This window comes from Bufo gargarizans, chromosome 3 (genome assembly GCF_014858855.1).
Source record: "Bufo gargarizans isolate SCDJY-AF-19 chromosome 3, ASM1485885v1, whole genome shotgun sequence".
Taxonomy (NCBI): Eukaryota; Metazoa; Chordata; class Amphibia; order Anura; family Bufonidae; genus Bufo; species Bufo gargarizans.
In genome coordinates, this window is record NC_058082.1 from 214502794 (window position 1) to 214523676 (window position 20883).

The 20883-nt window shown below is 45.0% G+C and overlaps 1 protein-coding gene across 1 annotated transcript; it reads right to left on the reverse strand.

Moving 5' to 3' along the window:
- Positions 1-19043: 19043 nt before the first annotated feature.
- On the reverse strand, positions 19044-20266 carry ARPC2 (actin related protein 2/3 complex subunit 2). The gene is given in 2 exon segments (XM_044285292.1): positions 19044-20227; positions 20230-20266. Coding segments are annotated over 2 exon segments (891 nt in total). The 5' UTR covers positions 20252-20266; the 3' UTR covers positions 19044-19358.
- Positions 20267-20883: the final 617 nt, after the last annotated feature.

A 20883-nucleotide genomic window follows, 5' to 3' on the forward strand; every position in this document is an offset into this window, starting at 1 on the left:
TGCACCATATTGTGTCAGTGAAAAACGGATCCGTCCCTATTGACTTACATTGTAAGTCAGACGGATCAGTTTGGCTCTGCATAGTCAAGCTGCGTTTTAGTGATCGTCTAAAAAATGCAACGGAGACCAAACGCAGCCAAATTGATGCATTCTGAACGGATCCTTATCCATTCAGAATGCATTGGGGCTGAACTGATCCGTTTTGAGCCGCTTGTGAGAGCCCTGAAACGGATCTCACAAGCGGACCTAGAAATGCCAGTGTGAAAGTAGCCTTAAGAAGCTTGTTGGTTTAGCCATAGTTATCTAAGGGCGATATACTTAGAGCCACCCCTTCCTCCCCTGGGGGAGTACCTGGGGCCTATAACTGTTCATCAGCACAACTAACATACACAAGCTCCACATGGACACATTCCCCATAACTGCAGGTCGTATAGCAGTAACCCCTAATAATCCCAAAAAACTGTGCCTAAAATTAGGCTATTAACAATTAAAATGAAAATATGAAGGTGCTGAGCATCCCAACAGGCCCCGACTAATTACACCCCACCTGAGGTCCTCGGGATCAAGAAAGAACCGCCTGTCAGCAAGGCCAGTTAGCTGGTCAGCTAGTCCACCGGAATAGAAAGAGGTGGCGGCCAGCTAGTAGAAGCAAAAACTAGACCAAGCCACAACAGTAACTGTAATAGCAACACTAATTGGACCAGTTGCATCACATCCTCCTGCCGGTTTCCCGGTTATTAATTATAGCTTGTATACATATAATAGACAGTGCAATACCCCTACTGCCCATTGTAAATACAGAATACTGTCTGATAGGAACACTCAGATAGCATTACATATATAGTAACTAAGCTAGCTTCAACACATGCACACGCCCAGGCATACACTGGCAGTGACTAGGATCCGTGTCTATCCTCGCGTAGTTGTCGGTCATATCTGTCCAGCCATCTCAAAGCCTCTTTTGGATCATCAAAGAAACTGGTAGATCCCAGGGCAACCAACCTGAGCTTCGCTGGGTACATAATCGAATAGGAGACTTTCTACTCTCTCAAATGACGCTTTACATCAAGGAATTTTGCTCTTTTTCTGCACCTCTATGGAGTAGTCAGGAAATAAAGACACCTTGTGGCCATTAAAGGATAGATCCGACAATTCTCTGGCCTTCCTAAGAATGATATCACGATCTCTGTAATGGAGTACTTTCATAAGCACAGGTCTTGGGTGTGCTCCCGGAGGTAATGGACGAGTAGGCGGCACCCTGTGGGCTCGTTCAAGCGCAAATAGTGGAGTTAGAGTCTGAGGGCCAAACTTGTCCTTTAGCCAGATTTCAAAGAACTCTGTAGGGTTACCACCTTCCACCTTTTCTGGTACTCCCACTAATCTTGCATTATTTCTTCTTAGACGGTTCTCCAAATCATCTTGTTTAGCAGCAAGTATTTCCAGCCTACTCTCATGTGCGGTATTCTTTATTTTGAGAGGAAGGATAGCGTCCTCCCTATCACCCATTCTCTCTTCCAGGGCAGTTGTTTGCTCCGCCAACTTTCTAAAATCCTGCCGGACTATGGATACATCTTCTTTTATGGCCCCCACTTGCATTGTCAGCGCCTTTAGCGACTTTCCACACTTGGTAATTGCCTGGATGACATCCTTGAGTGTAGGCTCCTCAGAGTCCTGAGCCTCTGATTCAGTATCTGCCCCGCTTGGCTGTAGGACACCATATTTATTAGAGGTAGAGGACTGCAGTTTTCCAGTGGCGGCCTCCAACACCTCACATTGTGAGTCCATGCCCCGTTCCAAGCACTGTCGACTCACCCTTGTCCCGGGGCCGTTTTGCGCTGAGTGGGGCCGCCGATCGTGCATATTGACCTTCCCGCTGTAGGTCCGCTGCGCGGTTTCGGCGATGAGGTGTGACGGAGCCAACGCCCTTTGCAGGTCATTATCGGAGCCTCTCCCGTCCTTTCTCCTGGTCATGACTGCAGAGTTTTGCAGGTGTTCGCGGGCAAAGGGCACCCGAGCGTTCTCTATTAAGAGCACAGCAGGGTAAGCGATCACTCAGTTGCTTCAAGCTGTTTTTCAGGATAAACGGCCAGGACATTGCAGGAGCTCAGTGAATGCACGCCCCCACTTTACAGACTTTAGTATCACTGTCCCCAATGGGGCTCACAATCTAAGTTCCCTATCAGTATGTCTTTAGAGTGTGGGAAGAAACCTGAGAACCCGGAGGAAACCCATGCAAACACGGGGAGAACATACAAACTCCATGCAGATGTTGTCCTTGGTCGGATTCTAACCTAGGACTCCAGAGATGCAAGGCACCAGTGCTAACAACTGAGCACATTTGCACAAAAAAAACATGTTTGAAGGAAATTAAAGTAATTTATGAGTCATTGCATTCTTAGAGCCATCTTGTTTTCTTTTTTTTTCTAAGACTTAACAGTATGAGGGCTTGTATTAGTGTGAGGATTTGTAGTTTTAATTGGCAGTATTGTGGGAAACATAGAGTTTATTGACTCATTTTTATAATTTTCTTGATGGTATAGAATGGAAACTTTTCTATTGATGTGCTGTGCAGTCTAAATAATAAGTTATGCTGAAATATTAAAAAATAAACACATTTTTACTAAAAGAGGGATTTAAAAAAAAAAGTTGGGGGGGGGGGAGTGCTTTTTTTATTGTAGCATTTTATTGAACAACCTTTCCCCCTCTTTTTTTTTTACTTGAAACTGTTTTCCAAAGCATTATTATTATATGCTGATAGGCAACCTATTAGGCCATGCCAAATACTGATGGCAGACCTGGTTACCTGCCATGGTAATGCATCTGTATCCTGCAACAGTGTTGCGAGGTGTTGATGGGGAGAAAGGAGGCGCCCCCTCGCTCTGCTAAGCACCTTAGGCTACTTTCACACTAGCGTTTTCAATTCCGCTATTGATATCCGTCATAGGATCTCAATAGCGGATGAAAACGCTTCAGTTTTGTCCCCATTCATTGTTAATGGGGATAAAACTGAACTGACTGAAATGGAATGCACCAGAATACATTCCGTTTCATTTGGCTGCTCTCTCATCGCGGACAGAATAGCTACTGTGGTGCGGACAAAGTAGAAAACGGATCTGTCCCTCATTGACTTTCAATGGTGTTCATGACGGATCCGTCATGGCTATATAAGACATAATACAACCGACTCCGTTCATGATAGATGCATGCGGTTGTATTATTGTAACGGAAGCGTTTTTGCAGATCCATGACGGATCCACAAAAAACTCTAGTGTGAAAGTAGCCTTAGATGCCACTATCACTCCAGATTTGGCATAGTTAAACTATCAGAATAAGAGCCAGCTCCTATCCCAGCAGTTGCGGTGGGAGCTTGGCTATGTATTACAACTGAGCTTCTGCTATGATTTTGTGGGGACATTGGGAAGTGCTCATGGGATCTTCATGATGGATATTTCCATCATTGGTCATTATTGGGTTCCCCAGTCATAATTTTTTTTAATAGGGTTTTCCCATTAAAAACATTTATCACCTATCTTTGAGAAAGCCTATAAATATATGATCACAGTCCCATAGAGATTGAATGGAGCAGTTGCAAAAATGTAGTAGCTAACTAATAATTTCTGTTTACATAATGATGGTATAAAAGATGGGTATCACATCAATACCAATTCCAAGCTACATCTTTCCTGCCTTGTCACGTAAACCACCAAACTATACTTTCTATTGTCTTGGTATCATCAAGACATTCCTAACAGTGCCAAGCTGGATTCAGTTTGCTTTTTTTTTGTTTTTTTTGAGCTATAACTCTTTCATTGATCTTTTCAGGTCTCCACCAGACAGTCTGTCTACAATTGATTTTGAACAACTGTGCAATTCTAATATAGAGTCAACTAGAGGCTGCTGTAAGGCTACTTTCACACTAGCGTTCGGGTTTCCGCTCGTGAGCTCCGTTTGAAGGAGCTCACGAGCGGACCCGAACGCAGCCGTCCAGCCCTGATGCAGTCTGAATGGAGGCGGATCCGCTCAGACTGCATCAGTCTGGCGGCGTTCAGCCTCCGCTCCGCTCGCCTCCGCACGGACAGGCGGACAGCTGAACGCTGCTTGCAGCGTTCGGGTGTCCGCCTGGCCGTGCGGAGGCGTGCGGATCCGTGCGGATCCGTCCAGACTTTCAATGTAAGTCAATGGGGACGGATCCGTTTGAAGATGCCACAATGTGGCTCAATCTTCAAGCGGATCCGTCCCCCATTGACTTTACATTGAAAGTCTGGACGGATCCGCACGAGGCTATTTTCACACTTAGCTGTTATATGCTAAAAATAATGCAGACGGATCCGTTCTGAACGGAGCCTCCGTCTGCATTATTATGAGCGGATCCGTTCAGAACGGATCCGCCCGAACGCTAGTGTGAAAGTAGCCTAAGCTGCAGACGAGCATCTTTATAACTATGTGTAATGGTCCAGGTAGGGAATTGGAGACGACAGGTGGGATTGTTACAGAAATATGTTTCTTGGCGAATAACTGCTCAAATTAGGTCATCTTGGTCTCAAGTTCTCAAAATCCTGCACTGTTTACAGTTTTTACTATTAATCAATCTAAACCTTTTGACTCTAACAGTAAAATGCATTGAAAAGTCTGCAGACCTTTTCCCTTTTTTCACATTTTGTTATGTTGCAGCCTTGTGCTAAAATAAAAACTAATTTCCCCCCAATTTTCTGCACTCAATACCCCATTTTGACAATGTGAGAACAGAATGTTCAAAATCTTTGCTAATTTATTTTAAATGAAAAAACTGAAATAATGCATTGACATAAGTATTCAGAACCTTTACTCAGTACTTAGTTGAAGCACCTTTGGCAGCAATTACAACCTCCAGTATTCTTAGGTATCATGACATAAGGTTTGCACACTTGGATTTGGGGATTTTTCTTTGCAGAGCCTCTCAAACTCTGTCAGGTTGAATGGGGACTGTCGTGGACAGCCATTTTCAGGTCTCTCCAGAGACTCTCCATAGTCAGGGCTCTGACTGGGCCACTGAAGGGCATTTAAAGAGTTGTCCCTAAGCCACTCCTGTGTTGTCACTGCTGTGTTCTTAGGGTCATAGTCTTGTTGGAAGTCTACATTCCAGAGCAGGTTTTCATAAGAAATATATCTGTACTTTGCTCCATTCAGATTTCCCTCAACCCTGACCAGTCCCTCTTTCCCCACCACCATGCATCACTTTAGGCATAGTGTTGGGCAGGTGATGAGCAGTACAGTTTCCTCCAGACATAATGCTTAAAATTGTAAAAAAAAGTTCAATTTTGGTTTCTTCAGACCAGAAAATCTTGTTCTCAAAGTCTTAGGATTCTTAGGTGCTTTTTTTTGCAAGCTCCATGTGGGCTTTCATGCGTCTTTTACTAAAGAGAGGCTTCTTTCTGGCTATGCTGTCATAAAGTCCAGAGTGGTGGAGTTCTGCAGTGATCTTCTGGAAGTTTCTCCCAACTGCACACAGGATGTTTGGAGCTCAGCCAGTGTGACCATTGGGTCACCTCTCTTACCAATGCCATTCTCCCCTGATTGCTTAGTTCGTGGGGTGGTCAGCTCTAGGAAGAGTCTTGGTTGTTCCAAGCTTTTAGCACTGAAGAATTATGTTGGCCACAATGCCCTTGAGAACTTTCAGTGCAGCAGAATTTTTTTGTACCCTTCTCCGTATCTGTGCCTTCATACAATCCTGTCTCTGAGGTCAACAGGCAGTTATTTCCTCCTCATGGCTTGGCTTTTGATGTTATATGCATTGTCAGCTGTGACAGGTAGGTGCCCTTCCAAATCATGTCCAATCAACTGAATTTACCACAGGTGGACTCCAATCAAGGTATAGAACATCTCAAAAATGATCAAGAAAAGTGGGAGGCCCCCCCAGAGCTAAATTTCAAATGTCCTAACAAATGTTCTGAATACTTACTGTATGTCCACGTGAAATGTTAGTTTTTTTCCTTTTCAGTTCAACGTTTTTATTGAAAAAAATTTCATATAATGATCAGCAGAGCATGTTATTGCCTAAACAATTCGAGGTGGACGCAGCCACCAGAGACAGTCATATTTCCATAAACAAAGTTTCCATTATTATGGAGTACATGCAGCAGTCATTAGGTATGAGTCATCAATAGAACATACAAAACATAAGCAACAGATATTGAACACAGGTCTGTCTAATCAGGAGGCTCAACTACAGGAGGGACCTATCCGAAAGGATCTCGAAAGTATATATACGACCACTCCCTCTCATAGGGGCCATAGGTTTGAGGGTCATCTGTATTTCACAGGAGGGAGCATTGAGGGTGGAATCATCTTCTCATAACGGCATGTGGTGTTTAGCTCAGTTACCACCTCCGAGATATCTGGAGGACTCGCTTTCTTCCAATGGCGGGTTATAACCAGTTTAGCGCCAAGTAAGATGTGCCCCGCTATGGGCCTATATGACGGGCATAAGCGCCGAATGCCCAAGAATAAGAGAGCAAGTTCCGGGGAGGGGGGGATGTCATGACCAGATATTTCCCCCAGCAATGCAAACACCTGCTTCCAGAAATCAGTGATAACTGGGCATGCCCATAGAACATGGAGCAAAGAGCCTATGTTTCCACAGCCCCTCCAACACAGGGGATAAGATGTTGGGTAGATGATATGTAACCTTTTGGGTGTAAAGTACCAGTTTAAAAACGTCTTAACACCAGCCTCATAATGAGTGACACATTTAAAGTTAGAGGCTAAGAAGCCTATCGCAGAGGACCCATCATCCTCAGAAAATGTATGCCCAACTCTCGCTCCCACTTCTGGAATGGTTTGGATTTGGCAAATTCTGATTTATCTCCCATATACTCATATATACGCCCTGTTGCTCCTTTTTTCAGCAAAACCTGGGAGCAATAGAGTTGAAGGATCCCTGCATGTGTGGAAGGGGGCTTAGTAATGATAGATGCCAGTAGGTGTTTAACCCTGAGATAATTGAAGATCTCCCTAGCTGAAAGTTGGAACATCTGTTGGACAGAGGTGAACGGGAGAACCCCCTCAGAACAGATGAGCTGAGAGACCCCCTCGATCCCCTGATCACGCCAACCGCGGAGACTGATATCCCCCAAAATCCATTCCAGAGAGTGAGTGTCCAAGTGAGAGAGTAGGGCGTCAGTAGAGTCAGCGTATGCGCTGTGAAAGTGTGACCAGATCTTCCCTACATGTCGCACCGTCCGCAGGGAGACATCAGGAACCTTCCCGCTCCGTAATATACCAATCAGCAAGTCCCTTAAGGAGCCCTTTTTTTTGAGTGGGACTCAATTTGGTGCCAAGCTTTACTACAATGTTTGTCCCACCATTCCCTAGCAAGTGACAAACTGATGGCGCTATGGTAATCACTAATGCATGGCAGTCCCAACCCTCCGTCTTTTTTCCGTAAGAAAAGCTGTTTTTGGGCAATCCTGGGTTTAGACGATTTCCAAATGTACTTGGACAATATTGCCTGCGCTTTTCGAAAGAATGTATCAGGGACTGGAATAGGGAGGGCTCTAAATATATAGATCAGTTTAGGCAATGTCATCATCTGAAATGCAGCCACCCTACCGACCCACGATATCTCCTTCATGGAATAATGGGAGAAATCGGACGACATAGTATCGAGGAGGGGTTCATAGTTCCGCTTATATAAATGAGAGCAGGGGTACGTCAGCTTGATTCCCAAGTATGGAAGTTCCACTTCCTGCCAGTCTAGGGGAAATCGGGACTTTAACACCTCAGCATCATGCTGAGGAATATTGAGTAACAGGGCTTGTGATTTGGAATTATTAATTTTATAATAAGAAAGCGTGCCAAAATGTGCTATTATGTCAAAGGCCGACCTCAATAGGGTGAGAATAATGTCGTCAGCATATAACGAAATTCTATGATCCCTTCCTCTAACATCTACGCCATGAATGAGGGAAGCTTTCCTAATGTGTTGAGCTAAAGGTTCCAAAGCCAAGATGAACAGGAGGGGCGATAAAGGGCATCCTTGGCGCGACCCATTGGTAATCTGGAAAGGAGCAGACAGTACCCCATTAACCCATACCTTAGCCATTGGGGATGCATATAAGCTGTAGAAAGCGTTCAATATGCTACCTTGAAAGCACATCTTACCAAAAACCGAGAATGCGAACGACCAGTGTAATCGGTCGAACGCCTTCTCGGCGTCTAGGGTCACCGCCAACATTGGAAGGTTATTTTGCTCAGCGTAATCAAACAAGTTAATCAACCTTCTAGTGTTGTCTGAAGATATACGGCCCTTAACAAACCCTGTTTGGTCATCCTTAATCAAGGAAGGGAGTATGGCTGACAATCTATTGGCTATTAACTTGGCGAAAATTTTGATGTCCGAATTTAGTAGCGAAATTGGCCTGAAGTTTTGAGGGGCATCAGGGGGCTTCCCAGGTTTTGGCAATGTAACTATAAGGGCTGTAAGCATCTTGGGCGGGAATGGGGTTCCTTCAAGAGCACGGTTAAAAATATCGAGGAAGTGGGGGGACAATACGGGGAGGAAATGTTTGTAGTATTCATTAGACAAGCCGTCCGGGCCAGGGATTTGCCTAATGGGAGAGTTGCTATAATCTTTTGGAGTTCTATGGATGTGAGAGGGACATTTAATGAATGAAGCTGGTCGGGGGAGAGGGTGGGCAATTCAGACTGAGTTAGGAAGCTCTCCACCAATTCAGGGTAGCTATCAGGCAGGACAACCGTGTCTTTGAGATTATAAAGGCTGTGGTAATAAGAGCGGAACTGTTCCGCGATATCTCTAGGATCTAGTAGTTTTGCTTTGGAGGACGGGTGGATAAGAAATGGGATTTTAGATTTAGTTTGCTGAGCCTTAAGTTGATTAGCCAACAGTTTGCCAGCCCTGTTTCCCTGGGCATAATACCTCGACTTTAATCTGAGCAGGGACCTAGAATAGTCACGTGAGAACAGACTACACAATTTGTCCCTCTCTGCCTTCAGTAGGGAAGATGTGTGAGCTGTAGGGGACGTCTTATTCCGACTCTCAAGCTCTGCGATCGATTTAAGCAGCTGAGAGATTTCCTTTTCCCTAACTTTCCTTAGCTTGCATTTCAATCTAATCAAGGAGCCCCGAATGAACACCTTATGGGTCTGCCAAAGGATATATTTATCCGTGACAGATCCGTCATTGAAGGAGAAAAACTCCCGCAATTCAGCAGGTAACTACCTAATAATTTCTGGGTTGGAGAATAGATACGTGTCATTACGCCAAATGGGAGCGCTTGGGAATTGGAACAAGTCCTCTAGGGTTAATGTTATTGGGGCATGATCAGACCACTGAATAAGTCCAATATCCGTAGATATTGTATGCATCAAGGTAGCTTGGTCTACAAAAAACATATCAATGCGTGAGTATGAGAGATGAGGAGCGGAAAAGAAGGTGTAATCCCTTTCCACACTATGTTGAGCTCTCCACACATCAATGAGGCCCTCCGCGTGCAACAGAGAGGCAACACCGCCCCCTGAACGCCGGGTTAAGCTAGTGGAGTCCAATGACCGATCCATCACCGAGTTAAAGTCCCCACATACAATCACCTTCCCTTGTTTCAGGGAATTTAGCTGTTTCAGCAATTTTCGCAGGAAGGAGATTTGGTGATCATTAGGTGCATAAACATTGACTATGGTGATGTTGTTGATAGAACATACCAGAATGATGTATCGACCGTTGGAGTCCACTTTTGAGGAAATGGTAGTAAAGGCCACTGAACTCTTGACAGCTATGAACACTCCCCTGGACTTCTTACTAAAATGAGAATGCAATATATGAGGGAAAAGTCGGTTATGAATACGTTTAGCATCTTCCTGCAGTAGGTGGTTCTCCTGGATGCAGATAAGGTCCGCTTTGGTTGCCTCTCGCCAAACATATGATCTTTTCTGAGGACAGTTAAGTCCTTTGGCATTAAGTGATAAGATTTTGAGACCCATGTAAGTGAGGAGAGGAACCAAGTCCTGTGCGGATAGACAGACTATCAAGTATTATCAAATCAACTACAATAACAATAGACAATTGCCTAATAGTAAGCAAGATGTACAGGTAGCTGCAAATATACACTCTAAGTAGCGAGTCAGTGAGGAGTCTAAAGGGGTAGGAAAAAACAACCGGGAAAGGGAAAAATAATACAACTCCAGGCGATCAACCCGTCCGTGTAGTATAGGTGGCGTAAGTCCACTGGTGAGGCTGAGAGGAGGCTTAACTATATTAAATGCGCAAGCATATAGACAGCACCTAAACAGAAAAGGTTAGTTATCAGACCCCATATAAACAATGCAAAGGTAACTCCACTCCTCCTAACCGCATGTAATCCAAGGCCAAGTATGAAAAGCAGTTCCTGCAGTTTCAATCTAGATCTGTGTTAGGCTACTTTCACACTAGCGTTCGTCGGTCCGCTCGTGAGCTCCGTTTGAAGGAGCTCACGAGCGGACCCGAACGCCTCCGTCCAGCCCTGATGCAGTCTGAATGGATGCGGATCCGCTCAGACTGCATCAGTCTGGCGGCGTTCAGCCTCCGCTCCGCTCGCCTCCGCACGGACAGGCGGACAGCTGAACGCTGCTTGCAGCGTTCGGGTGTCCGCCTGGCCGTGCGGAGGCGAGCGGATCCGTTCAGACTTACAATGTAAGTCAATGGGAACGGATCCGCTTGAAGATGTCACCATATGGCTCAATCTTCAAGCGGATCCGTCCCCCATTGACTTTACATTGAAAGACTGAACGGATCCGCGCAGGCTACTTGCGCACTTGCGAATTTTTTTAAAGTTATTAATGCAGACGGATCCGTACTGAACGGAGCCTCCGTCTGCATTAATATGATCGGATCCGTTCAGAACGGATCCGATCAAGCGCAAGTGTGAAAGTAGCCTTAGTCCCGTAAGGAGATCAGCAATCCTGTGCTCCAGACACAGACATTTGATCGTCCCGTCTGCGATTCCCTCTTTTTTCCAGTTGAAGAGGAATGTCCCATGTTAGTAGTAGCTCTCTTCCATCAGCAACCGATTTCACCACATGAGTTTTTCCATCTTTCCGGATCAGCAACTTTTGCAGGTAGCCCCATTTATATTGAATGCCATTATCCCTAAGGGCAAGGGTGATCGGCTGCAATTCCCTCCTTTGCCTCAAAGTCGCCATGGAAAGATCAGCAAAAAGCCTGACTGTCTGCAAAGGAGCAGGGAGTTTGTCGCAGTTCCTAGCCGCCAGCATTAAGGCCTCTTTAGTATTGAAGAAGTGGATCCTGGCTAGTGTGTCCCTTGGGATATCCGCACTGAGGTGTGGCGGCTTTGGGATCCTATGAGCCCTGTCAATTATCATGTCAGGGACAGGGATTTTCGGAAGCAATGCTTTGATGAGGCTCTTGAGATAGGGCTGCAAATCACGAGGTGCTATATCCTCTGGAATGCCTCTGAATTTAACATTGTTCCTTCTGGAGCGGTCCTCCAGATCTGCTAATTTGCTCTTAATGATCTCCATTTCATCCACCATGTCATTGTGGGCAGTGGTGTATCTTGGTTTTGTGCTGCCCTAGGCGAGACTAAACTCGGGCACCCCCCTAATAAAAATTTGACCCACCCCTTCCTGTCAAGGCCAAACCCCTTTCTCTCTAAACCCCACCCCTTTCTATGTGCCATCCACAGATCCCCCCTAAAGAGTGCCATCCACGGATCCCCCTCCCCTAAACAGTGCCATCCACGGATCCCCCTCCCCTAAACAGTGCCATCCACGGATCCCCCTCCCCTAAACAGTGCCATTCACGGATCCCCCTCCACTAAACAGTACCATCCACGGATCCTCCCCTAAACGGTGCCATCCACAGACCCCCCCCTCCTCCCCTAAACGGTGCCATCCACAGACTCCCCCCCTCCCCTAAACGGTGCCATCCACAGACTCCCCCCCTCCCCTAAACGGTGCCATCCACAGACTCCCCCCCTCCCCTAAACGGTGCCATCCACAGACTCCCCCCCTCCCCTAAACGGTGCCATCCACAGACTCCCCCCCCTCCCCTAAACGGTGCCATCCACAGATTCCCCCCCCTCCCCTAAACGGTGCCATCCACAGATTCCCCCCCCTCCCCTAAACGGTGCCATCCACAGATCCTCCCCTAAACGGTGCCATCCACAGATCCCCCCCTCCTCCCCTAAACGGTGCCATCCACAGATCCCCCCTCCCCTAAACGGTGCCATCCACAGACCCCCCCCCCTCCCCTAAACGGTGCCATCCACAGACCCCCCCCCCCTCCCCTAAACGGTGCCATCCACAGACCCCCCCCCCTCCCCTAAACGGTGCCATCCACAGACCCCCCCCCCTCCCCTAAACGGTGCCATCCACAGATTCCCCCCCCCTCCCCTAAACGGTGCCATCCACAGATTCCCCCCCCCTTCCCTAAACGGTGCCATCCACAGATTCCCCCCCTCCCCTAAACGGTGCCATCCACAGACCCCCCCCTCCCCTAAACGGTGCCATCCACAGATTCCCCCCCCTCCCCTAAACGGTGCCATCCACAGATTCCCCCCCCCTTCCCTAAACAGTGCCATCCACAGATTCCCCCCCCTCCCCTAAACAGTGCCATCCACAGATTCCCCCCCTCCCCTAAATGGTGCCATCCACAGATTCCCCCCCCCCCCCTCCCCTAAACGGTGCCATCCACAGATTCCTCCTCCCCCTGACGCTCACAGGAAAACATTTAAAAACAAATCAGTAGCCTAAACTTTATTCATTAGTGATGTCTTTACTGTATACCTTACTCTGTCTTTCAGCTTCGGTAGCAGCAGGCAGTGCGGGCGGGCGGCGCTCACTCACTGACGTCACGCGCCTGCTCCTCCCACTAGGCGGCGCAGGCGCGTGACGTCAGTGAGTGAGTGAGCGCCGCCCGCCCGCACTGCCTGCTGTTACCGGAGCTGAAAGACAGAGTAAGGTATACAGTAAAGACATCACTAATGAATAAAGTTTAGGTTACTGATTCGTTTTTAAATGTTTTCCTGTGAGCGGCGGGGCCCTGTATATTCTAACCCCCAGGCAAGCGTCCCTGTCACCATGGGAACGCCTGCGGGTTAGAATATACCATCGGATTTGTGTTTTCACGCTCTCACAGAGCGTGAAAACTCAGATCTGATGGTATATTCTAACCCCCAGGCAAGCGTCCCCGTCACCATGGGAACGCCTGGGGGTTAGAATATACCATCGGATCTTCTGAATATACCGGAGGCAGATGAGACTGATGGGACAAGGGGCAAACAAGGCATTTTGCCGCCCCATTGGCAAGTGCCGCCCTAGGCAAATGCCTTGTTTGCCTCGTGATAGATACGCCCCTGATTGTGGGCATCAATAATGTTATTCTGTGAAGTGGCAAAATCAGCCATCTTACTCTCCACATGCAGAATTTTATCCGCAGATTCTTTAACCTTGGCCGCCAGAGGGTTAATGAACCCCGCCATATCTGAGCGCAGGGACTGGTGCAAAGCTAAGAGCATGTTTTTAATGGAGTCCTCACACAGGGGCTTATCAGAGGTCTGGTACGCAATAATGGGGATAACAGCGGCGGTCTCCACCGCTTGTGTCCATGGCCCCTTACTGACCTCAGGAGAACATGACGGGTCCAGGCGCGGCTTCTGCTTCTGGGGGCTGTAGGAAGGTGAGAGCCCAGCGCGGTTAACAGCAGCGCCATTTTGTGCAGCCATGGTGTCCGGAGTCCCCAGATCGCTTGGAGTCGGCGGGAGTGAGGGGAACTCAGCTTCCGTCAGGGAGAAGGCATCGGGCTCCGGCGGGGGTGACGGAGACCTGGAGGCGCTTTTCGGCGACACGCTGCCTTGAGGAGACGAGGTAAGCACACCGGCGCGGGAACATGCGCCATCTTTAGCCGGGCCCCGCTCAAAGAAGCCGTCCAGGCTACCGCTCTGCAGCCTAGGAAGCTGCCGTTTAGACTTTACCATAGTGTCCTGGAGAGTGTCCAGTCTTGCCGCCGGTAGGGATGTAGAGATGGCGGTAACCGTAGCCCTGGGGAGCTTCTTTGTAGTCGCTGAGGTGCAGGAGCAGAGAGATCAAGCAGCCATTCCTCTCAGCGGCCAAGCCACGCCCCAGTTTATTTCCTTTTTAATAAATTTGAAAAAAATTCTAAAATTCTGTTTTTATTTTTTCATTATGGTATATTGAACATAGATTGATGGGGGAAATGTTATTTTTATTTTAGCACAAGACCGCAACATAATAAAAAAAAACAGAAGCCGCCTGTGTTCCTTCCGCAATTTGCGGAACGGGCAGCCCATTGTAGACATGCCTATTCTTGTCCGCAAAAAAGGACAAGAATAGGACATGCTATATTTTTTCTGCAGGGCCACGGAACGGAGCTACGGATGCGGACAGCACACGGAGTGCTGTCCGCATCTTTTGCGGCCCCATTGAAGTGAATGGGTCCGCACCCGAGCCGCAAAAAATGCGGCTCGGATGCAGACCACAACAATGGTCGTGTGCATGAGGCCTTACACTGTGCCTAATCTGGTATGCTTTACCATTTGGTATTGGTGAATTCCCTATCTACTAATTAAGGAGGTTTTATGAGACTTAAATTATGATGACTTATGTTTTGGATAGGTCGTCAGTATGTGATCGGTGGGGTCCGACACCCAGGACCCCTGTCGATCCGCTGTTTGAGAAGGCATCAGCGCTCCTGTGAGTGCTGCGGCCTTCTCCCTTCTAACCAAGCACAGCGTAGTACATAGTATAGTGACTATGCTTGGTATCGGAGCTCAGCCCCATTCACTTCAATGGGGATGAGCTGTGCCTAGGCCATGTGACAGATGAACATGTCGACACTTGGCCTAGGCAAAGTTAAGAGAAGGGCAGTATAAATAAGAACTTTTATTGTTAGGCACTGCTCTCGGAAGTGCCCAGAAGGCAGTCCCTCATTCTGAAGTGCTTTCTACTAGTTGCTTCATAACCCTGGCTCTCTGCTGTGAGTGAGTAATACAGCTGTCCTGAGCAGAGTGGAGGGGTTATAAAGCAACTCATCTCAAGGAGCACTTCAGAGTAGAGGATCACCTGATAGGGTTTTGTAGTAGCACGGTGTGGTGAAATGAAGCTATGTTTACATGTTGCACATTTTTTCCAGGTTTGTGGTGGAGATTCTATACTTTAACCCCTTTAGGACACAGCCTTATTTCACCTTAAGGACCAGGCCATTGTTTGCAAATCTGACCAGTGTCACTTTAAGTGGGGATAACTTTAAAACACTTTGACTTATCCAGGCCATTCTGAGATTGTTTTTTCGTCACATATTGTACTTCATGACACTGGTAAAATGAAGTAAAAAAAATTCTTTATATATAAAAAAAATACCAAATTTACCAAAAATTTGTAAAAAAATTGAAAATTTTCAAGTTTCAATTTTTCTACTTCTATAATACATAGTAATACCTACACAAATAGTTATTACATTCCCCATATGTTTACTTCATGTTTGGATCAATTTGGGAATGATATTTTATTTTTAGGGGATGTTACAAGGCTTAGAAGTTTAGAAGCAAATCTTGAAATTTTTCAGAAACTTTCAAAAACCCCAGTTCAGGTCTGAAGTCACTTTGTGAGGCTTACATAAAATAAACCACCAAAAAATGACCCCATTCTAGAAACTACACACCTCAAGGTATTCAAAACTGATTTTACAAACGTAGTTAACCCTTTAGGTGTTCCACAAGAGTTAATGGCAGATGGCGATAAAATTTCAGAATTTAGATTTTTGGCAAATTTTCCATTTTAATCAATTTTTTCCATTAACAAAGCAAGGGTTAACAGCCAAACAAAATGCTATATTTATTGCCCCGATTCTGTAGTTTTGCAGAAACACCCCATATGTGGCCGTAAACTACTGTACGGGCACACAGTAGGGCGTAGAGGGAAAGGTGTGCAATATGGTTTTTGGAAGGCAGATTTTGCTGAACTGGTTTATTTACACCATGTCCCATTTGAAGCCCCCCTGATGCACCCCTAGAGTAGAAACTCCATAAAAGGGACCCCATATAAGAAACTACACCCCTCAAGGTATTTAAAACTGATTTTACTAACTTTGTTAACCCTTTAGGTGTTGCACAAGAGTTATTGGCAAATGGAGATGAAATTTGAGAATTTAATGTTTTGGCAAATTTTCCATTTTAATCTATTTTTTCCAGTAACAAAGCAAGAGTTAACAGCCAAACAAAATGCTATATTTATTGCCCCGATTCTGTAGTTTGTATAAACACCCCATATGTGGCCATAACCTACTGTACGGGCACACAGTAGGGCGTAGAGGGAAAGGTGTGCTGTATGGTTTTTGGAAGTCAGATTTTGCTGAACAGTTTTTTTTTTGTACCATGTCCCATTTAAAGCTCCCCTGATGCACCCCTAGAGTAGAAACTCCATAAAAGTGACCCCATCAAAGAAACTACACCCCTCAAGGTATTCAAAACTGATTTTACAAACTTTGTTAACCCTTTAGGTGTTGCACAAGAGTTATTGGCAAATAGAGATGAAATTTGAGACTAAATGTTTTGGCAAATTTTCCATTTTAATCCATTTTTTCCAGTAACAAAGCAAGGGTTAACAGCCAAACAAAATTCTATATTTATTTCCTTGATTCTGTAGTTTGCAGAAACACACCATATGTGGCCGTAAACTACTGTACGGGCACACAGTAGGGCGTAGAGGGAAAGGTGCGCCGTATGGTTTTCGGAAGGCAGATTTTGCTGGACTGGTATTTTTGACACCATGTCCCATTTGAAGCCCCCCTGATGCACCCCTAAAATAGAAACTCCATAAAAGTGACCCCATCTAAGAAACTACACCCCTCAAGGTATTCAAAACTGATTTTACAAATGTTGTTAACCCTTTAGGTGTTCCACAAGATTTAATGGAAAATAGAGCTACAATTTAAAAGTTTCACTTTTTTGGCAGATTTTCCATTTTAATATTTTTTTTCCAGTTACAAAGCAAGGGTTAACAGCCAAACAAAACTCAATATTTATGGCTCTGATTCTGTAGTTTACAGAAACACCCCATATGTGGTCATAAACTGCTGTACGGGCACACGGCAGGGTGCAGAAGGAAAGGAATGCCCTACGGTTTTCGAAGGCAGATTTTGCTGGACCGTTTTTTTGATACCATGTCCCATTTGAAGCCCCCCTGATGCACTCCTAGAGTAGCAACTCCAAAAAAGTGATCCTATTTTAGAAACTACGGGATAGGGCGGCAGTATTGTTGGTACTAGTTTAGGGTACAGATGATTTTTGGTTGCTCTATATTACACTTTTTGTGAGGCAAGGTAACAAGAAATAGCTGTTTTGGCACCGTTTTAATTTTTTTTATTTTTAACATTCATCTGACAGGTTAGATCATGTAATATTTTTATAGAGCAGGTTTATAGAGCAGGTTGTCATGGACGCGGCGATACCTAATATGTATACTATTTTTTTATTTATGTAAGTTTTACACAATGATTTCATTTTTGAAACAAAAAAAATCATGTTTTAGTGTCTCCATAGTCTGGGAGCCATAGTTTTTTTCAGTTTTTGGACAAATATCTTGGGTAGGGTATGATTTTTGCTGGATGAGATGATGGTTTGATTGGCACTATTCTGGGGTGCGTATGACTTTTTGATCGCTTGCTATTACACTTTTTCTGATGTAAAGTGACAAAAAAATACCTTTTTTTTACACCATTTCTTTTTTTTACGGTATTCACCTAAGGGGTTAGATCATGTAATATTTTCATAGAGCAGGTTGTCACGGACGCGGCGATACCTAATATTTATACAATATTTTTTATTTATGTAAGTTTTACACAATGATTTCATTTTTTTTTAAAAAAATATCATGTTTTAGTGTCTCCATAGTCTGAGAGCCATAGTTTTTTTCAGTTTTTGGGCAAATATCTTGGTAGTGTATGATTTTTGCGGGATGAGATGACGGTTTGATTGGCACTATTTTGGGGGTGCATATGACTTTTTGATCGCTTGCTATTTCACTTTTTGTGATGTAAAGTGACAAAAAAATACCTTTTTTTTACGGTATTCACCTGAGGGGTTAGATCATGTAATATTTTTTATAGAGCAGGTTGTCACGGACGCAGCAATACCTAATATGTATACTATTTTTTTATTTATGTAAGATTTACAAAATGATTTCATTTTTGAAACAAAAAAAATCATGTTTTAGTGTCTCCATAGTCTGAGAGCCATAGTTTTTTCAGTTTTTGGGCAAATATCTTGGGTAGTGTATGATTTTTGCGGGATGAGATGACGGTTTGATTGGCACTATTTTGGGGTGCATATGACTTTTTGATCGCTTGCTATTACACTTTTTGTGATGTAAGGTGACAAAAAATTACTTTTTTACAGGTTTTTTTTTTTTTACGGTATTCACCTGAGGGGTTAGGTCATGTGATATTTTTATAGGGCAGGTTATTATGGACGCAGCGATACCTAATATGTATACTTTTATTTTATTTATGTAAGTTTTACACAATTATTTTATTTTTGAAACAAAAAAAAAATCATGTTTTAGTGTCTCCATAGTCTGAGAGCCATAGTCTTTTCAGTTTTTGGGCAAATATCCTGGGTAGGGTATGATTTTTGCGGGATGAGATGACGGTTTGATTGGCACTATTTTGGGGTGCGTATGACTTTTTGATTGCTTGCTATTACAATTTTTGTGATGTAAGGTGACAAAAAATTGCTTTTTTACACTGTTTTTTTTCTTTTTTTTTACGGTATTCACCTGAGGGGTTAGGTCATGTGATATTTTTATAGAGCAGGTTATTACGGACGCGGTGATACCTAATATGTATACTTTTTTTTATTTATGTAAGTTTTACACAATTATTTCATTTTTGAAACAAAAAAAAGAAATCATGTTTTAGTGTCTCCATATTCTGAGAGCCATAGTTTTTTCAGTTTTTGAGTGATTATCTTAGGTAGAGTTTCATTTTTTGCGTGATGAGGGGACGGTTTGATTGGTACTATTTTTTTTATTTTTTATTTTTTTAGGATAGAAAGATTTAATAATTCCAAAAAACATTCATTGCACAATGTATTTTCACCAAGATTTTTTTTTCTTTTTTATAAGAAACAAGTACGTAAAGCAGAATATGGCGCAGAGTAGAGGGACATGACGAAAGCAGAAAGTCTCACTCTTCTGTTTACTCGACTTCGGTCTTGGCAAAGCAAAGCTTCAAATACACTGATTTTCACTGAACTGTTCCCCAGGGTCACTCTGGAACCGTTCCAACTGGAATTTTGACACCTGGGGCGATTGGTGCTTTTGAACGGTATTGACTTGGCATCAGCCATGGGTCAACGAGTGGAAAAGGTCTTGCCCGACATGGTCTTCATCTCCTTTCTCTCTGCGTCAGGACGAGCTCTGTTCAGAACCTTGAGGAAGTCTGATGTTTTTGCCCTCATGTGGGTATGGATGTAAGCCTTGGAGCATTTAATGTGGTAGTGCAGGTAATCCCGGAATGTGTGGATCAGATTGATGGTGTTGTCCCGTGCGTTGGCATTGGTGTGACGTGGAAAAAGCACGAATGTGATGTAACCAATGTTATCTCCCACTGCTGCGTCCGTGTCCTTCAACTCTAGGGGAGGCTCCCGATGGCTGAACAGAACCTGAGGTGCGGTGTGACTGGCGCGGCGTCCCTCCTTAAACTCCTGCATGAACACTTTCCCTAAAACGACATCATCATCGTCCTTAAATACAGTGCTGAAGACCACAGTCACACGATCCTTCTTGGCTTCCACATACATGGTCTCATCCTCCCGGTAGTGAATGACGGCTCTCTCTTCTCCATCTCTGCCCTCTTCCTGGAACCTGAAGTACTTCTCAAACACCGACGCAAAGCAGTTCCTCTTGAGCATACCGGCCTGGTGGATGACGGAGTCACGGTTGGGAGGAAGGTTTTCCAAGTCGTACAACAAAGACACATTGTAACCAGATTCAGGAGAGACTAGATAATCTCCATAGAGTTTCTTAAGAATCTCGTCGGCTCCGTGATCCTGCAGCTCCGTGTAGAACTTCAGGGCGAGGCTGATCATGATCTTCCCCTTGTCTCCATTTGGGTTGGAGATGTGATTCAGGACGCCATCAAAGTCTGCAAATGTCACCTCCACAGCCTCTGGCTTGTTCCCGGCCGCCGCATTCTCAAACTTGAGGCTGAGGGTCTCCGGTTGTTCACCTCCAGCAGGATCATAGCGGCTCCCGGCTGCGGCTCACCTCACGGAGGGTTCAGGGCTGTGACTCGGTGTCGGTCAGTGACAGGCCGCCGCTCCCCGCCCAGGCTCACTCCTTGATTGGTACTATTTTGACGTACATACGACTTTCAATTTCATCATAGTTTTTTTTTTTTTTTATGGCGTTCACCGTGCGGGTAAAGTAACATGACAGTTTTATAGATTAGGTCGTTATGGACGTGGTGATATCAAACATGTGTAGGGAATTTATTTTTTAATTTTTTAATCAGTGATAAATGTGTTTTTTCGAGTTTTACTTTTTTTTCTCTTTTTTTTTTTACTTTTTTTTGACTCAGACCCACTTGGGTCTTGAAGATCCAATGGGTCTGATGTCTGTATAATACAGTACAGTACACTATATAGTGTATTGTACTGTATTTTCACTTTACAAAGTCTGATTAGACTTCTGCCTTTAGCAGAAGTCTAATCAGCACCATGGACAGCCTCTGATCAGTACCATGGACAGCCGGACGCCTGTGAAAGCGTCCGGTTGCTATGGTAACCATCACTCACTGCCACAGCAGAGAAGTGGGTGATGGGGAGGGAGGGGGGCCCCTCCCTCTCCCATCGGGGGCTGAAAAGGCACAGCAGC